Genomic DNA, 22,522 nt, shown 5'->3' with positions numbered 1-22,522 from the left:
GAACAGTTGGCTAAAAGTGTAATATTTGAATTGGCACATAAAATTAGTTTCAGAATTAATGATGGTGAGATCTGAATAGGCTTTCTTCCAGGAGCTGAGCCAGCAACAGTGTTACTTGTGCAACCCAAGTATGACCAAATTGTATGAAATTCAGCACGGCTGGCCGTAACAACATGCAATGAAGTGGCTGCATGTATTTATCCAACAGAATATGAAATAAGCGCATATTTTGTATCTCTCTCAATGTTATCATGTAAGCCTTTGCTTTTAGTAACGAATCTCGGTAGCTTAAGAGTTATTAATCTTTTATCATATGTATGTAAAATTATGGGAACCTTAAGCCTGACCTCTGGTATCCACTCACTAGAATCTAAATTGGTTTCTTGGTTAGATATTTCTCTAGACTTGCCCCGCTGCAAGAACCAAATTAGACAAGTGTATTCCTGTAGGTCAATTTGTCTCCAAAAGCAATTGACCCTTGAGTCTTCAAGTATCTTCTTTCAGCAAGACTTAGCCCTAGAGCCATTTAAGCAACAAATATGGATGAATCGAATAATTCCAGCTGTGCTTTATTAATTTTCAGCCAGTCTAATTTCTCTTCATAGTTGGTTTCATTCTTCTAAATTTGTTCAACCAAGTACAGTCTTTATGAACATTATATTTCTTTGAAGGATTGATTTATGCACCTTCGGCTCATTCCTATAGTCTGGCCCCAATCCAGCAAAGTACTTAAACGTAGAAGCAGGAAACAAATAATTTTAAAATGTTTTGGTTTAAAATGTATTTATGTAAATTATAGTCTAGACATTCAAATTGTTGCATATCTGTTGCACATTTTAAAAAAAAAAGTAATTAAACATGCTCCTGTATTTCCACTTCTCTGCTAAAGGCTCAGTGTGCATTAAAGCAAAGCACAGCACAAACAGTGGAGTTTAAGAAAACCTATGACTTTAAAATGCAGGATTTCTAAAGCTGTTTCTAGACTAGGAGACCTGGGAATAAATCTGAGAGCCTAACGAGAAGTGTGTGCCCTACTTGCAGCCTGTCCAGGGCATATCAGGGCACAACTAGGATGTGTGGCAGCCCCCGCTTGTGCTTTTGTTTCCTTTGCAAGGAAGCCCATCTGCGTGTCACAGATGGGCACTGCGGAGTGCCTGGCCAGCTCCCCAGATGATAGAGGGACCAAAACCCAGGGTCCGTTTTCTTACAGGATAAGGGCTCTCAAACCTTTGTGCTGATTTGGATTACTGTGAAACCGTAGGATGCTACAGAAGGTGAGGAAATGATGAAAACTTTGGATCACTGAAGCAAGAGGTTTCTCAGATACAGCCTGAGCGTCAGGGCCGGAGCCCATAGCATTTCTTGAAGTGTGCAGATTCCATCACTGTTTTTTGTTGTTACTTCTAGTAACTCCTCAGCTGATCTCAGTGTGTCATCATTTTCTCCACTAGAGCATCTCTCGTTTGAGGAGGCTGAATTAAATACATTGTGAAGGGTAAGATTTAGTGCACTGAAGAAATTAATCTTTTGTGTGCAGAAATACTTTGCTGAAATATTTCCCATATATTTTTCCGAAGATATTAGTGACTCTGGAATCTGCATTAAACTGAGATACTGTGAATTTAGAATCTACCTTTGATGAAATTCAGGGAAATGTCTGTAGGCGTGTACAGGCATCCCCCACTAGCAGCACAAGCGGGGGGATGTAATGATAGAGCATAGCCCCACCAAAAAGGGCTTGGGGTATTGGTGAATGGTAAGCTGGACATGAGCCAGCAATGTGCCCTCACAGCCCAGAAGGCCAGCTGGTATCCTGGGCTGCATCAAAAGCAGCGTGGCCAGCAGGGCGAGAGAGGTGATCCTGCCCCTCTACTCCGTGCTGGTGAGGCCTCACCTGGAGTACTGCATCCACATGTGGAGTCCTCCATACAGGAGATATGTGGACTTCTTTGAGCACATGCAAAGGAGAGCCACAAAAATGATCCAAGGGATGGAGCACCTCTTCTACAAGAATGGGCTGAGAGAGCTGGGGCTGTTCAGCCTGGAGAAGAGAAGGCTCCAAGGTGACCTGAAAGTGGACTTTAAAGTGGGATGGTAAGAAGGAAAGGGTCAGACTCTTTAGCAAGTTCTGCTGTGACAGGACAAGAGGAAACGGTTTCAAACTGAAAAAGGAGAAATTTAGATTGGATATAAGGAAAAAGTTTTTTTTACAGTGGGGGTGATGAGCCACTGGAACAGGTTGCCCAGAGAGGTGGTGGATGCTCCGTCCCTGGAGACTTTCAAGGTCAGGCTGGATGGGGTGCTGAGCAACCTGATCCAGCTGTGGGTCTCCCTGTTCATTGCATGGAGGGTGAACTCTTTTTGTGTCCCCTCCAACTGAAATGTTTCTGTGATTCTATGTGGTTACACTGTGTCTTCCTGAGGATTCAAACTTGAGGGGATTGGTTGTTATTTGATTTAAAATGCGTATCTAGATTCTATTCAAATGTGGTGTGTCCTTTCAAGCAATGCGTAGAGAAAAAATGAACACTGATTTCTGTGAAGGAGCTGCTGAAAAGAGGGTGAAAGAGGGTGCTGAATTGTGGAAAATAACTGTAAGAGCTTGGACAGAAACTGGAGGGGAAAGCAGAATGGTATCTTGGAGAGTAACAATGGCCGGAGGTCAGAGAGCTGGCGTATTTGGAGACAGCGTGGACTGTTGTATCCTTCTACCTTGCAGAAGTAAGGTGTGTATCAGTGAGCCCTATGCCTCTAGGAGAAATTGTGTATACTAGATCTCCCTCCCTGAGGAGAGGGTGGAAGAAGAGAATAAGCTGGTTTTCCTCAGAGCAGAACATCTCGTTTTATTCCCTCATGTGAACAACAACCTCATGGAACCTCCAGATAAAACAATGAATCCAAGAAGTCAGGAGGCATACTTTAGCCTAGCTGCAAGTCCTGCATTTGACAGCATGCTACCATCAGGTTGCAAATAGCTGCCTTCTGCACAGGGAGATCAGATTGCTTGGGAAAGAAGTGCAGGTGGGAGGTCTTCAAACTCTCTTTGCTTTGGCACTGCTTGTATTTGAGCAAGTTCTCAAAAGCCAACCCAGCAACCATTCAAATTCTGAGCCTTCTCTATGGCTAAATTTTACAACCCCTGAGTGCTGTTTTACAGTCCCTTTGAGATTATTCTGTTTAATTCTCTGCTTTTACTGATCCCTTCATCAAACCCTCAACCTATACTTATGTGCCATCTACTTGCAGACAGGTCCCTACAGCAAAAGAGTTCCGTGCCAAAATAAATCCCTTGTTGCCTTCTCTTGCTACCACTTGTCCCTCTACCATGTGTCATACACACCCTGCCACCCCACTGGCACACTGTCGGCTCTCACTGGGCTCTAATGAGACCTCACACCCTTTAATAGGAGCTCAGCCATTCTGCCTGGAGCCTGGGAAGCTCTTGATGACTTTGGGCAGCTTCAGCAACACAGCATTATGATAGCAGTGGCAATGTCTTTCCTTCATGTTTTTTTTTTTTTTGGTTTTAGGAGTTTGGTCTATGCTGAGCTGAGATTCAGAGACATAAACAGAGCTCAGTTAGGCAGAGTCCTGGCAGCTCAATATTACTTCCATATTAGCCTTACTTTGAGCAGGGAAGTTGACTACCTGATTTCCAGAGGTCACTTCCAGCCTAACTGTTCTGTGACTGTGTTGGACATCTCAAACTGTTATAAAAATGTCTTTATCAGTAACAGCACAGTATGATTAAGAGTAGTGGAGTTACTAAGCAAGAACGTGATCCTGTAAAACTGAAACCATCACTCAGGCATCAAGTGCTTTTGTAAATGAAATAGATGAAGCTTTATCAGAGGAGTTTTCTCCAGTTGCAGTATTATAGGGAATTGGGTATTGTCACTGATTTTTTTTCCCATTTAATTTATTTATTGCATCAACAATTCCAGCAAGAGAAGAATATTCTACATCCTGAGATATGACAAATTTTACGTGTTTCTCTAACACAATGTTTCTTTTGATTGTTTTTTTGGTTTGCAATAACAAAAAAGCAAAAATGCTGTGGGTTATGAAGTCTTTGTTCCTGGGAAACGTCTGACATTCTGGGAAATGTCTGATAGGAGAACAAAGCCTTTGCCCAAGTATTCATTTCCTTCAGCCTGGTGGGGACTTTCTCAAATATGTAATTTTTTTTTTTAAATCCATCCATCTATACTTTTTTTTTACTGTTTTGAGATCTCAGATGTAACCTATGACAATGATATGTTCTATGGGCTTCTGGTCTGAAGTATCATTACTTCAGCAGTAATGATAACTCTGAAGATGATTTTGGAAAGCTTTATCAAACAGTGTACATGAAGACTTTGCCTTAGCTCATTTTTCATTGTTGTGCAATTACTGTGCAGACTCCACTGTTGCCCTTTATCTATGAACTGAGAATTCTTTTTGTTAGGTTGCCTCTAGAAGAGGGACACAGTGATTTGCAAACAAGGGCAGACAGTCAAATTCTTAGAAAGCCATAGGCTCAGCCTTGAAACTCAAAAATGATCAGTGGGTGTGATACTGAGAAACCGAATTCTATTGCATCATGTGATGCTACCTTGGCATGTGGGACAAGTACAAGCAAGCAATCAGATATCCCATGGGACATGGTTTAGTGGGAGCTATTGGTGATGGGTGGATGGTTGGACTGGGCAATCCTGTGGGTCTTATCCAACCGTGGTGATTCTGTGATTCTATTCCAGGTAAAAGTTGGATACAAAACCTTTGGCATAAAGCATAGTATGCCTTGCTGTGTTTCAGAGTTTTAATAATGATAATAATTATAACAATAATAAGATACTAATATCTGTCCATCAGGGTACCGTTATTGTTGTTACTTTTTTCCCTGCGTTTTCAGAAAGAGAAGTATAGATTTTGGCAAGTTACTTATTCAGCCTTATTGTTGCCTAATGGTTGCTGTGGCAATGTTACAGAATCACAGAATTGTAGGAGTGGGAAGGGACCTCTGGAGATCACCTAGTCCAACCCCCTGCTAAAGCAGGTACTTTGCATTCCTCCTAACTCCTGTGTTGGAAGAGATAATGAGAAGTTGATCCCTGTCTATACTGCCCATATTCTCCCTCAGCTGCTGCTTTCCAGTGCTGCAGAGCTGTTTGTTGCAGAGAAGCCTGTCTTTGCAGTCATGTGGTGCCCTCAGAACATTTCCCATTTCTGTTGTATCCTTCTGTAGCTCTGGGGACCAGAACTGTGCTCTGCATTGAAAGTATGGGCAAAGCATAGACTTATACCATAATTTAGTGGTGTTCACTGATGTGTTATCTGTTCTCATTATTAATTTTGAATGTTTCCTGTGGCTTTTTGGACCAAAACCAAGCATGAAGTTGGTGATCCTATTCAATTATCTTTTACAATTCCAAAACGCTGCTTGTAGTTAGAAACAACTGAGGAAGGGAGGAAGAGGAGAACAGAGAACATTGAGGGCAGGAAAAAAGAGGCAAACTTGTGGCAAGGAGGTTTTGCCAGGGAACTGTGAAGCTGTGTGGCATGCCAGAGCACAGTTATTGGTGTCCTGGTATCACCTGTGGTAAATAAGGTATATGGTGGATGTGGATGCTTCCCAAAGGATGAATGAGCATAGAGAAATTACAGTTGGAAAGAGTTCTGACACTTGAACAGTACACATGTTTTAATGCTTATCTCCTGGGTGTTTCTGAAGAATGTGAATGATCTGCTTTAAGTAATTATTAGGTCATTAATTTTACTGGGTTTGTGAAAAATTCTGTGCAAGAAAGTTAGTAATTGTACCACTTCATACCTTTATTTCCAGGAATTGTAGAGAAAGAGAAGACTTGTAAGAGCTAGCCATTATGATTCTTCTTGCTGCGATTATCAGTAATGTATATTAAAACAAATATTACCATTATGACTTGATTGGCACTGGTATTTGCCAAAATTGTTAAAATTACTACTTCTTAAAATGATCCCTGAACATATATATATCCTATATAATTGCAGTGTGGCCAGTTCCTGAGTCATGAAGCTTTTAAAAAGGTTGAGTAACCTTTACTGTCATACCAGTGTACTTGTATTAAAATCTGCTTTAAAAAGCAAATCAGTTTAACTCAGGGCTGACTCAACACTTGCCCATGGTTTGAATGGAGAAAGCATAAAGAGAAGGGGAAAATTCAAGGAAGTAAATGATCACAAGATTACAGATTATTGCAGCCTTCTATTTTTTATTTTTTTAATTGAGAAGCTGGGGTAAAAAGCACATACCACCACTCTTAACAGTTCTTTCATGAAAATGAATTTTTTTTCATCCAGGAAGGAAATGAGTCAACTGCTATGCCCTATAAACCCCTCTGGGACTAATTGTCCACTTGTCAGAGACAGGTCTCCTGCAATAAAGCTGTATCTACAAGCAGCACAGTTCTCCCTTTCTTTAATCTAATGAGATTAGTAATATCCTGTGCTACTCAAAGGGTTAATCAAGGAATGTTAGTTGTCTCCGTATCTTATGCCATACTTTTTTCCAAGGAGCTTTTTTCCAAATTTAATGACAGATGGTATTCAGATTGAATAGCTATAAGAAATCTGTATGTGTCCTAAGACCAAGGCATTGTATTCAGTTATTGACAGACCTTATAATTTCAGATGTAAACCTTAAAAGACAATAAATTGCTCTCTTGAACATGGGAATATGTTCAAAGAGCAAAGGGGAAGAAGGGCATGGAAGAGTGAGAAAGGACTTTGGATCTTGCTAAGAATCTATCTTGGAGCCATGATCAGTATTATTAGACGAAGAATCACAAGGTACCGTATTACCTGCACAGCATCCCTGATGATAGCAGAACATACCACAGCGTGTCAAATGAAGATAATGCTCCTAAAAGTTTGACTAATTTTATGATTTAAGGTAGTAACAGAAGAAATTAGGGAGAACCAAACTCTTCATGGTACTGTCAATGTGAATATCTGGAGTAAATGTTGGGCTGGAGTAAATGTCTTTTAGGTTAATTCTTTAGGGGCACCAAATAAACAGTCTTCCCTGTGTGTAGTTTTGGATAGCAGTATTACTATTTTTTTTGAGCCTATCATCCACTGCTTTGTAACACCTACCTATGTCAGAGGGTTAAGGGAGAGCGTGGACGTTGTTGGAAGGTGTTCTTTGCAAATACGATGGCCATACTGCAACATTAATACTAAACATTTCCATGTCAAACACATAATAAAATTATGTTACAAGTAACATGAACATTGGATATCACCCAAAGAAACACTGTTTTTTTCCATTTTTCTGTTTATGGGAGAAGTTCCTAAGCCACCTACTGCAATTGAATCTCAGGCATTAAGAGAACGTTACTATTAAAGTTTGTAGTCTGGTACCTTAGATGCTTGTGAAGGTGCAGTTCCTCTATATCAATTGGTACCTTATAAGACATTCATGCTGTGCTTGGCACCTGTATTTGGACTGTCTGAGTGTAGGTTCTAGTTAGTCCTTGGAAAAGGATTCAAGTAGCTCACAACAGGTGCAGGGAGAGGCTAATATCTTAGCATCCTGGAAGGATGCCTTGTAAAGGGGAAGAATAGTACTATTTAAGCCAGTCTTAGAAATCTTGATCATCTCATTCCATGCCGAGTGACTGCTGTCCTTGTATGAAGCTGGAAAGTGTGGATGTGCCTGAGGAAGAAGGGCAAACTGAGGCTCCATTTATTCTGAAGTGTGATCTTAAACTGACAATGGCTAGTAGTAGAGCAGCACACAAAATCTAGCTAAGTTCCCACCTGTAATTTACCGCAGTAAGAGGAGGAAATGATGGCAGCACCAGTGGAGAGCACTAGGTTGTGACAGAAGTAGAGAGATCCCCTAAGTGGAAAGGCTTGCTAGATTGCACATTTCATGAACGTACAGTGCAATGCAGTCTTCAAAGTACAAGAAAGCTTGGTCCCATTACTAGTCTGCTTGTAGGTATGCTGTCCAGTGTCCTGACCTTTTTATAAGAGGTGGGAAAACATACAAGGAGGCTGCAGGAAGGGCCACTGCTGCTGCATGACTTCTCAGGTCAGGTTTTACTCTTCTGAAACTCTGTGGAACTTCACTTGAGGTTATCTGTGGGCTCGGATTTTATACTATGGAAAGGGAGTGCTAAAATGAAGGTCTGTTTTCTGTAAAGGTTCTAGGGAAAGATGGAAAATTAGGTGGATAAAGCCAAACTAATCTTCATATTTTGACAAAACGTAGGCTTCATGGTTTCACAGTTACTTCTACTGCTTTCTCCTCCTCTTTTTTCCAGCCATGGAACTCCAAAGATCGGACTGACACAGGTGGATGGTAGAGAATTTCAGGCCCCCTGATATGCACAAAATAATGAGTTACTATCAGCTGAATATAGTATAACTTTAGAGGATAAAATACTGTGTGCTCACCTGTTTTTACACCTTTTCAATTGTGGGGATATATATATATATATATATATAAAATTGAACCTGTCTGGGGTTACAGGTACCATTCAAAATGTGATTAAAATTCCCCCATTAAAATGTGTATCTTAAGGCATTCAGAAGCAGTTGAGGTTAAACAGTAGGGGTTCTGCATTTTGAGAAACAAAGCTGTGCTGGGAAAACACACAGTTTCCCTCAAATTTTTGTCTGTAGTCTTCTGGAATTATTTTAGATACTTATCAGCGTGTTGTCTGGGTTTAGGATTTTTGTTGTTGTTCTGTATTATATGATACATGTTGTCTGACATGTAATGTGGTCATGCCACCACTTGAAGAAACTGCAAAAAAGACTGACAGTCTTTGCATTTTCTGCAACAAATGGTCTCCAGCTTTACTTTCAGCCAATAACAGTAGCATATAGTAGCTGAAGATAGATGTGTTTGGGAAACTTCAGTATGTTACTTCCTGCCAGTGAATATTCAGTTTGAGTTGACATGTTGCTTTTTGATTCGTAACCGAAGCAAAAAAATTGCTTTTGGTCTATTTCAGTTTCTTTGTTTTGATACCATTTCTTCCCTGCAGCTGCTGCTATCAAATAGCTTGAAGCCCAAGATAGCAGAAGATTTGTGAAAAATACTGAATTCTTGTTATTGCTTAATAATGTCTGTGTCAGGTTAGAATCTCTTTCAATAGTATATATATTTTATATTTGTCTGAGCTGCTTTATCCTTCTTCATGTAAAGGTTATTATCGTTTTTATCTGAAAGTGCTCATCCACTGCGGGCTTAATGCAAAGCTGATTGTAACCCCACTGCATCTTACGATGAATAGATCATTGATACTCAGCTAAGTGGAAATAATTTTCTATGGCAAAGCAGAAGAATTTAAAGTAATATCACACTAACCTCTGGTAATTTACTGGGATTTACAGATTAAAATGATTGTTTGCAAAATCACTGTGGTATAGCATACACTTAGAGCAGGAAAATCGAACACATTCTGTATGATTGCGTACGCTTGCCTGTTTTTACTTGCACGCATAAGCACGTTGTTTGTATATACAGAGCATATGCAGCTTTACATACTCTAACGTGTGCACAAAAATACGTATCATATTTATGTAACACTCACACCCGTTTGACAGCTTTGAGGATGGATTTTTTAAAGTTGTGATTTCATTTTTTTCCAGATTAGATTTGGCTCGTTAATGTCCGATAAGGAAAAAAAACTATCCTTTTAATTCATATTATACTAAGTAAGGTAGTCTGAACCTCGGTCAATTGAATAAACCAGAGTATCGGTTATGTCTAAGATCATGTAATTGATATTGGCTATGTAATTTTACTGTACTCCCAGGTGAACATACAGTGTTGTTTTGTCTTTGTTCAAGTGGCAGACTTCCTGTGCTTTTGGTGTAAACCTCTTAGTAAATAATTTGCAATTTATTAGGAAAACAATGGCAGTACATATAATTAGTTATTCTCTTATGTTACTTCTATTTGATTACTTTCCTGCTATCACATGCAATATGAAACCGTCTATTATGAGGTATAGAATATGTAAATATCTAACTTAACAAGAGTAACTGGAGACCGGTCCTTTTTCTAAAGAGGTGGAAAATAAAAGAATAATTGTCAACCGTGTCCTTTCATTTTCTTGAAAACATCAATTACATTTACAAATCCCAGAAACACAAGCCCGCCAGTGGAACAGAAATAACTCCTTTCAATATGCTTCAAAAAACCTAATCACATCTAACAGCTGAAATTTATTTACAACTGTAATTTGAAACATTAATTATGATAATGTGCTGACTTCTTTTGTAATATGTTTTTCAAAAGCCTGGCAATTCTCTTTTTGGTCTCAGTGTAACATATGTTTTGTGACTTGCAGAATTTCTCTACCTTTCTTACTTGTTTTTTGAAAGATACCCAGAAGGAAAACTTCTTTTTCTCCTCTGTGTTTGTTAACAGTTTTCCTCCCCTTTCCCGTGTTAATTCAAGGAGATGGATTTTAGTGCCCGCACTGTCTCTCAGTGTATTGATGACTGAATGCAGCGTGTCTATTTTGGACACAGTAAATAGCAGTGATGATTCACTCTACGGTGGTACCAGAGCACTGCAGCAGTGTCAGACCAGCAAAAAGGCTGTTTTAAATGTTTGTCTTGCTACTACCTTTAGAAGGTGCCTACTTGATACATATATTTTGTTTTATATATAATCCACAGTTTGCTAAATTAGTTTTGAAAGGACTTGCTGGTTTGTTTGGCTGTAAAGACAATTTGCATGAGGAAATACTTACATGGTTTGATTCTTATTTGTGAAAAATAAGTCATCACATTACCTGGCTTTACTTAGAAACCTTTAAAGAGAACGACAAAAATACTCTATTTTTCCTTTCATTTGTGTTTTGTTTTTAAGTTGTGTTTTTCTGTGTGATGGGGAGTTTGGCCAAAAAAATGGAATTTTTATTAGGACATGAAAAGGTCTCTAATGACCCTTGAAAGTGGACAAAAGGGTAGCACAATAAGTGACAGAACTCTAACGAGCTTGGAGGGCATTCCAGGAAAAAAAGAAATTAAATCCTTTAATTTTTTTCGGCTTGCCATTTTCTGACAGCTTATCAAGTGATTGGGACTTGTTTGTTTTGGCATGAGGTTCATTCATTGTAGGCAGCCGGTACTTTGTTCTTCTTTGTGGTTTCCAAAACCTGATTGTGTTTATCCTAGGCTGTGGGAAAAGTGTATATTCCTGTTTCCTTTATAAAAGTAAACGTCAGGTTTTGTATGAAATTTTATTTCCCATATTTTCCATTCCATTAATCATTATTGTTGAAATATGTCAGGCTTTGGCAGATCATCCTTTGTTTTCCTATGATTGTACAGATTGCAGTGTCGATGTGTGACCTGTTAAGTCAAAAAGTGAGCATGTTTTGGCCATAGTAATTATTACTTAATAAAGTGTAGCTGAGGAACTTGCACCATTATTAAAAATTGACTAGAATTTAATTTATTGCTGTTGAACTCCTGTAGGTGGATATCTAGCTATCGCGTAGCATTTTCTCGCTTACTCAAGAGAAGATGAAACTAGAGGGAGTCATGATAATGGCCCTTTGCCTACCCAGAAAGGTAGATGTGAAAGGATAGAGAATAATCATTGTTTCCTGTCTGTGATGAAGAAAAGGAGAAACAATGTTCTGCAGTTGCAGCACAGAATGATGAAGATGCTTGGAACTGCATAGGGAGAGTGTAAAATCTCTGCAATTGAAAGATTTTAAGAGTGAGTTAGATGTTCATCATTTCTGAGTGACTTGGGTATGTTTGGTTCTACCTGGGGTACCAGACTCAAGGAAATTTGCAGCCCTATTGCTAGGATTTGTGGTCTATGAAATGCTGAAGATCTCAGTGTGGCTCTTTGTTGATGTTTTAATACCCACCATATCAATCTGGTATTGGATGTATCCGTGTCATTGTGTAAGCATTAGGTCTGCCTTCCATGACTAAGGATATGACTCTGGGTCTCTATGTACAGTAGCTTAATTGCAATAGGAAAAGAGGAGCAAAAACTTTTTGCATTGAAGAGAGGGATGATTCACAAGAAGAAGAATTTCTTTCTAAGTTTGACATGTATACATTATGGATAGCACTGTGTTGAATCAATTAAAGTTTCTTTCTGTTGTCTCGTGGCTGACTGACAGGAAGATTTGAAGGCTGTTCAATAACTTCAACCAACTCCTGAACCATAGTATGTAACCAGACGTTTCATAAGGTCATTTTTTCTCCATTTCATAAGTTTGCATTTTGAAAAGAGATTAAGAAGTCTCTCTTTGGCAGGTGATAAATACAATACTACATGTGAGCAACAAGAACAGAATCAGAAACTTAGAGATGGCAGAAGCCATAGCATTCATCTCTCTGCAAGCCTGAGATTGTTCTGCATTGTACTTGGTCGTATTTGTTTTCATTGCTCTTCAAAGTAAATTTTACTGAGTTGACTGAAACAGAAACAAGATCTAAATTGAACTATGAGTTAGACTTATGTTACTGAAAATCTCAAAGGAAATGGTTTTGTTTAATCTGTTTTATGGATAGTTTTTATTACTTTTTTATTACTTTACAGTGATAAAACACAAATAAAATAGAATTGTTTCAAATTCTTGAGGAGCTTCTAATCAGTTTTTACCATGTTTCTTTTTTTTTCCCCAGCGGCTTTCTCGGGATGCATCTGGAAAGACAAGCATTCAGTTTCTAGGCACAGTGGTAAGTACGCATAACTATTGTCAAGAGTTACATTGGTAGAATATCAGGTAAACAGAAGATAAGTGAATGGCACTGGCAATGTGTTTAAGCTTGCGTTAGTGAAGGTTGGCATTATGAATAAGCATGCTGAACTTAACACCTGAATTTAGGCAGATTTTTAAAGGTATCTTCCAAGGCATGATGTACAGCAACTGCACTGCACATTTCAATTGATTCAAGTCTGCCTCTGTTTCATTTACAGTGGATTTAAAAGTAGCTGAATATAGACTTGTATAGAGTACACCATTTGATGAAAATTCCTTAGTAAAATGGATTTCTCACTTGCTGTTATATGGAAGAAAAGTAAAGGTATTAGGTAATGGATGCTTATAAACATATATATGATTGAAGCAGTATCCAGTTCTATAATTTTCACAATTAATATGCAGTCATTGAATTTTTTCAAGTTCCTTAAGCACCAAAAGATAGTTCTTAAAATTGAAGTATCCTCTAAAGTAAGTTGCCCTGATTACTGCCAACAGGTTTCCCAGTAGTGATTTTGGCAGCAAAAAGCCCAGGAATGAAATTTTCCACTTAGAAGTTAGTCCTGGCATCTTCATGCACTATAAGTTTTGAACAAATACAGGTTAAGATTGAATATGATAATGCTTTCATTCTACTTATGATGGATTCTTCTACAAGTCTTGTGAAGCCATTTTTGGGGAGGTATAATAGGCAAGAGTAAACTCGAGACAACATCTGTACTTGAGTGTTTTATAGAGATGAAGAGTGCTTCTAATGTTTTTTGCTTTTCTGAGTATGTATATGGATGCACATACACTTATTTATGTCTTATGAAATATCAAGCAGAGCACCAGTTACAAATAAAACATAAAAGGTAAGTTGGCATACACAAGATCGTTGCTGGCTGACTGATCTGGTAGGCTTGGCTGAGAATTACTTCAAGTAGATAAGATACAAACACAATGCATCTTCATAAGAAGATACTGAAAATGTGTAATTGTACACCGACAGTGGTGATATAGCACTGGGAAAATTCTAATGAGACGTTTATTAGTGGCTTTAAAAATAAAATTTGTTGTTAAGTGAGATGTAAAAAGATTTTGTGTTCACACGTTAAGAAGTGACCTGGAGTTCCACTTATGGACTCTAACTCTTGTGTTGAGTGTCGTACAGCAGGAAAGAAAAGGACAAAAGAGTGCAGTTTTGATTTGCTTTTGACTTTATAAATTTATAGATGAAACAGTTGATGGATTATATTTATCGAGTCTTACTGACTAGCTCATGTCGTATTTATTGGATCCTTCATATTTTGTGAAATCAAGTGTATGATTATGACTAAAATTCTTAAAGAAGACAAAACAAACAAACAAAAAAAAACCCCAGTTTGTACTACTCTGTCTGAGATTTCTGATTTAATATAAGTTATGTGTATGTCTTGTTGATCATACCCAAAGAGAAAACTTCAAGTGAGCAGGATAGACATGCAGTAATGAAGTCTGTTTCCTAGGTTTTGCTCTGATACCAATTTTCTCACAGAATCCAAGCCAGAATCTGCACCTGAGTACATACCGGATCTTCTAGCCTAGTCCTTTTCCTTCTCCATCCCCTTAATTCCCTTTCCTTTCTATAATTTGTCCTTTGCTCCTGTAACATCCTTGCAATCTTCTGGTTTCAACATAAACCTCTCAGCTTTTGTGATGGGTGGGAAGGAATTGTTTTCCTTACAATGACAACCTCTACAAATTGCCCACATGTGTATCTATCCAGTCTATTTGTGCACCTGCACGTATATGTCTACGTATGCACAAATGTAAATGTTCTGTCAAATGATTGAGTGTTATCTTGAACAAAGCTTCTAGAACTATCTTTTGGGCTCTCCGTTATATATTTCTTACTAAAGATTTACTAACATAGAAGTGCAGTCAAGATACAGAAAGGAATATTTAGCAGCAAGAAACTCTGTTTTATTGTTATTATCATAGTGTATTGCCATCCACATAGTAAACCACTTATAAAGTTATTGCTCTGGTCATTTTTTTCATAGTGGGAAACACTAGGGATAGCTGTGAGCATTGAGTTACTTTTGTGAGAGGACAAATTTTGATGGCATTGGTGTGGCGTTACTTAGTGTATGCACCAGCTGATCAGGAGCACAGCTCCTTGGCAGGTCAAGAGAGTGTCAGCTTAGATGAATGGTTTCACTTGCTTTTTTGACATTGAGATGTAGAAACAGCTCTGCTACTGGTTTTTGATGAAACACAAGCCTCTGCTTTGGGAAGCCAGCTGACACTCTGAAAAGAAGTGAGACATTCGTCTATTAGAAGCATCCTTGGTCTTTCATGTAGCTAGGTGAAAGACAAAAAAAACAACCCTACATTGCTGCAGAAAAATGACAGTTTAATGTGAATTCTGCTGCATAACATAGGGCGAAACATAGACAGTAGGGTAAATGTTTCTGTTGATGTGGCAGCATATTTCTGCTGTTTTACTGATCTTTTTCTGATTACTCATGCCTCTGTCAGCTGGACTTCAGCAGTAAAATAAATCTGGCCTTTAGCACAAAGAAAGCTGCAAGTATACAGAAAACTGCAGATTTTTATGGAAGCATTAAATTTCATCTAGAGTGTATGTAACATCCTCTGTGCAGAACATCAAGAAAAGAAATGCTTTCTTGTGCACAGATAGCAAGTGGCCTGGCTCCATCACGTATACTCCATCAGTGTCAGCTTTGGGCTGAAGACCATACTTGACAGCAATGATTTACTCCACCCTACTCCTGCTGGATCTGCAACTTCAGTTTGAGAACTCTATTTTGGAAAATTAGTCCCGGTTAATCCCAGGCCATACTTTTTAGCATTGTTGGTCTACATTCTAGTACAGTAATAATCATTGAATATTAATGACTTTTTGATTGTACTTGAACTACTTCCAGATAAGTTAGCAGAAGGATGCTTCATAAACAATCAGGGTTAGGTATATTGCCCATAAAGAAATGGAGAGCTTTACATTCAAGCATTCCTCAGAATGTTTGCCTTTGCTTCCTGGGTTATTGCACATTCATCATTTATGCATCTAGGGTTACCTAGGAGCTACAGTTTAGTTACTTCTCATTGCTGATTCCCTTTCCCACTCTACCAACTGCTATGACTTGTCTGCTCTTGCTTCAACAGTAAACTTCCAACTTCTCTGTCCCATTACTGAGGCTTACAAATTGTCCTGGAACTTTAAGTTTTTGTATAATCTCATCAGTTTTGAGACAGTTTCCTCCTTTTTTCTTTCTCTTTCCATTCTTACTAAGTCCAATTAAATAGCAGTAAAGATTGGAAGCTTTGACCGCATAAGTCTGATTTAGTTCACTATGGCAAATGTTTAACAACCTGCTTCTTTCAGCCTTGCAAATCATTGTAGTTCCTAACATGTTTTCTTTCTTTCTGCTTTTCTTTGTGTGTGTGACATTTCGGAGACTTTAGATAGTGAGGATTTATGTGTACTTTCAAATATTGATTGAAAACCTGCAGTATCTATTGGAGTGTGTAGAATATTAACCAAAGGAAAATAAACATAGTTCAATCCAGTAGGTATTTATTTTACAAGCTAATGTCTTTTTTTTTCTTTTAATGGTTTTCTTACTCTTCCTTTTCACAAGCCTTACAATCAAGATCCATGCTCATTTAAAGGGAATTCTGTTGTGTAGATTTTTGTCCTTTCAGCTAGCTTCAGAGCTACTGTGAACCAAGTAATAGAGCTATTGTCAAAGGAATTACAACAGTGTAGAAGGTGTCACTAGGAAAAATGGGCAGTTGCTTCTGGATGCATTAACTTCTGAAGTTTCCTTTTGAACACGGACAGGAAGAATCCTGAGACTGGCTGCAAACTTCTGCAGTGTTCTGCAGAAAGTGGGTATTTCATGCAGCAAGCATGGATTCAGCTTAGGTGATACTTAGGTTCATCCTTAGGTCTGGGAAGTGAAAATTATTCCAACTCGTGATGTGGATGATAATGTGGGTGGTACAGCTACACGTGCCCTTCTCATTTTAATTCTGTTATATATTCGTGTGTTTTAAAGCTTGAAGTATAGAGGATACATCAAAGCTGTCAGTTGGAAGCAAATTCTCAAAAGGACCCGGAAGATTGAGAAATACCACAGTTACCAAATGCCACGTCATAAAATAATGTAGGTTGTTTGGGGGATTCTTCCCTTGGATTCCATTGGAAGGAGAAATAAAAAAGTGTTATTCAAGGAGTTATTTCTGAATTTTGCTTCCGTGACTTAAATCAGAAGTCCATATGTATTTCAGTCACTCGGATCCTGTGTGCCCCAATGCAGATGCAGTCCTAGGTTGCAGGATGACTAGAAGCGGACCTATTACATTGAGGTTCTAAATGGTTTTCATTTCATTTATTCATTTTTAATCTTGGCTTTTTCTTCTGTTTTCAATTAAAGTTTTAATTTGCAGAGGAAATGTGTGATCACATCATAAACAGGTGAGAATTCCCTAGGATATTGTTCATGTGAGTGAGCTGTACAGTGTGTACGCTGTCTGTAGTACAGTATTCTTCGCATATAATAAATGATGCACCTTATACCTCACCATATGCCTCAGAAACAAGCAAATAGAAAAATAAGGGTTTCTGATTTTTCCATACATCCTTTGACAATTTTCTTTCTTAATCAGCCTGGTAATGCTTTAAGGACGGGGATTGAGCTTGGCTGATTAACCTGTTTGTAACTTCTTGGAACACAAGTTGACAGGTTATCTGAGTGTAACTCAAGTGATTCCCTTTGGTAGGCAAAGATTTACCCATGTTTCAAAAAACTCCTAGTTGTTTTGTCTGACAAAAGAAGTATTTGTTCGTTTGTTGTTTAACTGTATGAGGACTGTTACATCATAGAAGACATAGTGCTTTTTTCTGAAGATGTCTACTGACAAAGAACAAACATATGTGTAGCCCATGTTTCTAAAAAGCTTTTTGATAGCTGAAGCTTTGGCATATACCCAAGAACTGTTTAGGAGGTATTAATTTATATGACTATGAAGCTTAACCAAGGATCTTAATGAAAGAAAGGCAAGGATGAAGTTTGTAAAGCTAATTTAAATCTCTGAATGTAAATTTTAAATTAAGTTTTTATTGATAATAAATATACTTCGTTTCTCATTAGTCTTCTCGGCTTCAGTGGTAATATCAGTAAAATAAGCATGTTTAACAAAGATTTAACATTAAAAATGCTATTAATGTGACCCTCAGTACACCAGCACAATTAGATTTCAAAGTGAGCATTTAGGATGTAACAGCGATTAATGACAACCATCGAAAACAATTTTGAACTCCATCAGTTTAACTCAGGAGGGTAAACTTAATATGATAATTTATCTAGTTGAATTGTATCAGCTTAGCAGGAAAGTATGCAAATATGTGACCCTTACCTAGAATCTAAATGGATGCTGCGCTGATAGATTTATCAGTTCCATTAAAGAACTTTAGGGAACTTCGGAATTTCAGCAATTGTTCCCTCGGAGGCTGAAAACCAAACCTGATCTCATACTGGGACCATTCTGGTCTGCATATTTCCATAATTTGCCTTTGCTACTAATATGACAGCAAGACACAAATAACTGTTTCTAATAATATCAAATGGAGTTGTGGAGGACAGCATTTTAATGTAGTAAAAGACCTCCCTGTGGGGTTGTTATTGCTGCTATAGAACAGCAGTTCCACAGTTGCAACAATAGTCTCTTAATTGATTCGTTTAATTAGCAAGAGATGAAGCTTGTGCTGCGTCTTGTCATCTGTTATCATGGGGGTGGCTACAGAGAGAATCTTTGCATTTGTCACTCTTTACATACGGGTTTAAGTAAAGGGAAACTTCCAAACGCATTGCAGCTATAGAGGTGGGCTTTAATCAGAACGATTTCAGTGTGTGCTTCCATGGAGGCTGTCAATGTGTGGTCATGGCTGGTTCAAGAGCTGCAGTAGTCTTCGCGATAGACTTCATGACAAAGCATTGTTTTACTGGGGAAAATCTTAATGCAGATACGTTTGGCATTTCTAACCTAAATATGCAAATCTAAGTATTATAGGAATGGTGGATTATTTGGGGCATCGGTGTTGTAACAGTTGACTAGATTTACTTGGAAGAAATAGGGTCAGATTAGTGAAACTGGCCATCTGGCTTGTGATTGCTTTTTAGTGGCATTTTTGTTTCCAGTCTGGATAAACAATGAGTTACAGGACCACATGGTCCATGGTAGGAAGCATGTGTAAAAGAGGGACATTCTTTGTGGCTGGTTTTCCCTGGAGTAGTTATGCATACAGATACAGTGCTGTGCTTGCTTCTGGCAAATTAAGTCATTTTTTATTCAGATCTATTTTATTTAAACTTTAGGGGTATGTAAACAAATAAATTTTAAAGCTATGTAAATATATTGGAGCTTTGGTTTCATTTTCCTCCTCGTTGGCTGAGTTCTGTCTTCTGTTCAAGGTTATTCTTCCTTATGGAAGGAAATATTTCTAGAGGAGGACAAACTTCTTGTTAAATGCTAATTAAGAAAATGAAGGTTACATTGGCATGCTTCCATTGTCATAGCACTGACCTAAGATAAAGGATCTCTTATTAATCTGAAATAAATTAGTCAGAGGGGGAAGCAAGCGATTCTGTGCATGTAAAACACTCAAAGTGCCTACTCCTGCTCTGGTATTAAATGCCCATAATTCTGTTTTGTTGCTGTTACTTGATCGTTTGTTTTTGTTTTTCCACTGGTGTATTGGATGTGCCATCGAATTTTGGAGTGTGCTGCTGCTGTCAATCAGTGTGCCAAAGGGGCAGTGTGCTTTTAGAAAAGGTTTAGAATTCCCTTCCCTTCCCTTCCCTTCCCTTCCCTTCCCTTCCCTTCCCTTCCCTTCCCTTCCCTTCCCTTCCCTTCCCTTCCCTTCCCTTCCCTTCCCTTCCCTTCCCTTCCCTTCCCTTCCCTTCCCTTCCCTTCCCTTCCCTTCCCTTCCCTTCCCTTCCCTTCCCTTCCCTTCCCTTCCCTTCCCTTCCCTTCCCTTCCCTTCCCTTCCCTTCCCTTCCCTTCCCTTCCCTTCCCTTCCCTTCCCTTCCCTTCCCTTCCCTTCCCTTCCCTTCCCTTCCAATTTAAACAGAGATTTCACCCACTTATCACTAAAGATCCCATGGTAATTTCCACAAGGTTCCGAGATTGCTTCACATTCTGAGAGTCTTGGCCAAAGTCCACTTTGTGTAATTACCTTCTGTCTACATAAATCCCTAATGCCATTTTAGATGTGTTTGGTATTTTTCACTTCCTGTCCTAAATAGAGAAAATATTGCCACACGCTGCTCATAATTACTGTGGGTTGCATCCTAAGATCAAATAAAGAGATTCCTGTAAATTGTCTTTGTCAATTTTGTTTTCCATTGTTAAAGCACCGGAATACATGACAAAGGATGAGTAAACAGTAGGGCGTGTAATTAAATTCGCAAACTGATGTGATAACTGTTTTTGGTTTGTGGATTTTTCTGTTCTGTTACATTTTGGCTGTCTGTGAGATAAAATATTTCTACTGAATGGACTATCGCTGAGGGAAAAGGTCAACTTTGAGGCCATATCAGAGGTCAAATTTGACACACTGCCATACACTTTGAAGCAGGAAGGACGCCAGTATGGGACTTTAGATGCCACCATCGTACAATGAGTTGTCTTTTCCTTATGTTCCATACTGTTTTGTTCCCACAACTGAAACTATTGCCTTTTATCTCTTACCTTAACTAAAATTGGTTTCATTTCCTCATTCTGGATACCTGTTGTGGAATCCAGAATGTGTTCAGTGCTGTCTTTAAACTTATCTGCTTCTGCTGTTCTATCTTGTCTCTTTTGACAGAATTTGTGGCTTTACACATGAAGTTCAGCCCTCCTGTCTTCATCACAAAAGTTTATATTACTTTATTTTATGCTATACCCAAATGTCCTTCATTCTGATATTTCATCTGTTCTTTCTAGTCATCCTTTCTCTGATTTCTCTTCTGCCATGTTTGTCTCCTTCACCTGTTCTTAGACTGCTTCTCTTGTGCATTTCTTGTGTCAAGGTTTTTAGGAATAGTTGTCTATTTTTTGCTAGAGATATGCGGGTTGGGTGGAGAAGGGAGTTACTGCTGTTAATCTGATATTAACTTTCACGTCGGGTAAGCAGCATTTAGGAGGAGCATGAGGGTAAGAATAAACTACAGAAAAATTGCTATGTGTCAGCAAGTTGTATAGAGGAAGTTAACGTGTCTACAGCTGGAACACCAGAGAATCTTGTTTCTTGTGAGGCAGACATCCTTTGCCCCATTATGTGTCTGATAGTATAGGGTACAGTTTAGTCAGTGCTCGTAAAATAGAATATTAGTCTTCAACAGGTATTTTGTAGCTCTGCATATTTTTCCCAGTGTTCGTTGGAGTTTATATCTAAATAACAAGGGAACTGAATATACCAAGTAGAGACAGTTCCGTTCACGTTTAATGAAACCAAAGTTTCACAGAAATTCTCTTCTGTGCCAAGTGCACTGAGAATTACATAAAATCTCATGCATGTCTGCTTTTCTGAAGGACAGCAACCCCCGCTGCTGCAGACATGCATACTGATAGCAACAGGCAGTCTACATCTTCATTTCATTCATGCCATTTGATATTTATAGCCCTTGCCCATAGTGAGGCGAGAGAAGGTGAAGGGCAGAGCAGTTGTAGTAGGAAGTATCATGCTTGTGTGACCATCTCCCAAACACCAGTCTTGCGTCTTGGAGAGGTGCCATGTTGGCAGGGTGCACGGGAAGTATTAGCATAGCAAATTGTGTTATGAGCAGCAGAACCACAACAAGGTTCTTCCTGCATCTGATGATAATTGTTTGATTGGGGGGCGGGAAGGAAAAAAGGGAGGTCAGGGTGATGCAGATGAAAAGGAAAGGCCTGCACTATTGTAAGAACAGTGAAAACAAAATGCCCCTGTGCCAAAGAGCTTCGGCGTATATGACACAGCAGAGGTGAGTGAGACACGGGAATATTCCATCATGCCCTGAAGTCTGGTGGGTAGGAAAGGTGTGGTGATCTCCTGTGTTTCCACTGCTAGCTCCTTTTCCTCCCTGCTTCAGAGTAATTTCTCCTGAAATGCCCTCAGAATCAACTCTCACTTTCTTTGATGTCAGTCTTCATATGAGGAAAAACAAAGATGTTTGAGTTTTAAACTACTTATGTTTGTGTTCTGTTACCAGTCCTTGGGCGTTCCTTGTTTTTTAGTGAGGGCTTTGTGTTATTTTGTTTTTTTTTTCTCTCCCTTAATCTTCTAAGGTCCAAGCCCACTGTTATCATTTAACAAATACTCAGTGAGGGGAACAACCCAATGCGGTCACTGTACCAACGCCAGATCTGGACACAGCATCAGGGAGATCACAGCTACATCCTGGAAGGCATCTGTCCCTCAGCCTGTTTTCTGACACAGTGACTCAGAAAAGGAGTATTTGAAGGTGGGAATATCCTACTTTATGGCATGAAGTGGTGGCTTTTGTGGAGCACAAACTGTACTAGCGCTTCCTGTAAAGCAAACGCTACGTCAGGGAAGTTGAGCAACATCTCAAGATGCAAAAGAGGCAGCGTTTATCCATGCTTAGTGTTTTTCTTGCCATGTTGCAGGCAAGATCAAAATCCAGAACAATAGTGTTTCCTAACTTATCTTAAGTAGCTAAATAGAAGTGCAGCATTACTCGTGAATTAACTGTACAAATGTACTCATGCTGTTGGAGAGGCCAGAGGGGCGTCTCGGTGAGTCAAAGAATGTTTGAGGCTGGACGAGA

At 38.8% G+C, this 22,522-nt stretch overlaps 1 protein-coding gene across 9 annotated transcripts in view; it reads left to right on the top strand.

Annotated features, from left to right (window-relative positions):
* The window catches only part of PCCA (propionyl-CoA carboxylase alpha subunit), a 270,716-nt gene that overhangs the window by 204,719 nt on the left and 43,475 nt on the right, over positions 1–22,522 (top strand). For 7 of the 9 annotated variants that reach the window (XM_040706028.2, XM_416970.8, XM_046913872.1 and 4 more), the window contains one exon: positions 12,643–12,696. In XM_040706028.2, coding sequence (XP_040561962.1) covers positions 12,643–12,696 — 54 coding nt within the window. Of the gene's footprint in view, positions 1–12,642; positions 12,697–16,765; positions 17,856–22,019; positions 22,191–22,522 lie in introns of those variants that run through there. The other 2 variants (XM_025146740.3, XM_025146741.3) reach the window with 2 other exon arrangements.

The sequence above is a fragment of the Gallus gallus genome, chromosome 1 (genome assembly GCF_016699485.2).
Source record: "Gallus gallus isolate bGalGal1 chromosome 1, bGalGal1.mat.broiler.GRCg7b, whole genome shotgun sequence".
Lineage (NCBI taxonomy): Eukaryota > Metazoa > Chordata > Aves > Galliformes > Phasianidae > Gallus > Gallus gallus.
The sequence above is the reverse complement of the archived record's forward strand: the minus strand, read 5'-3'. Positions and strand labels throughout refer to the sequence as shown.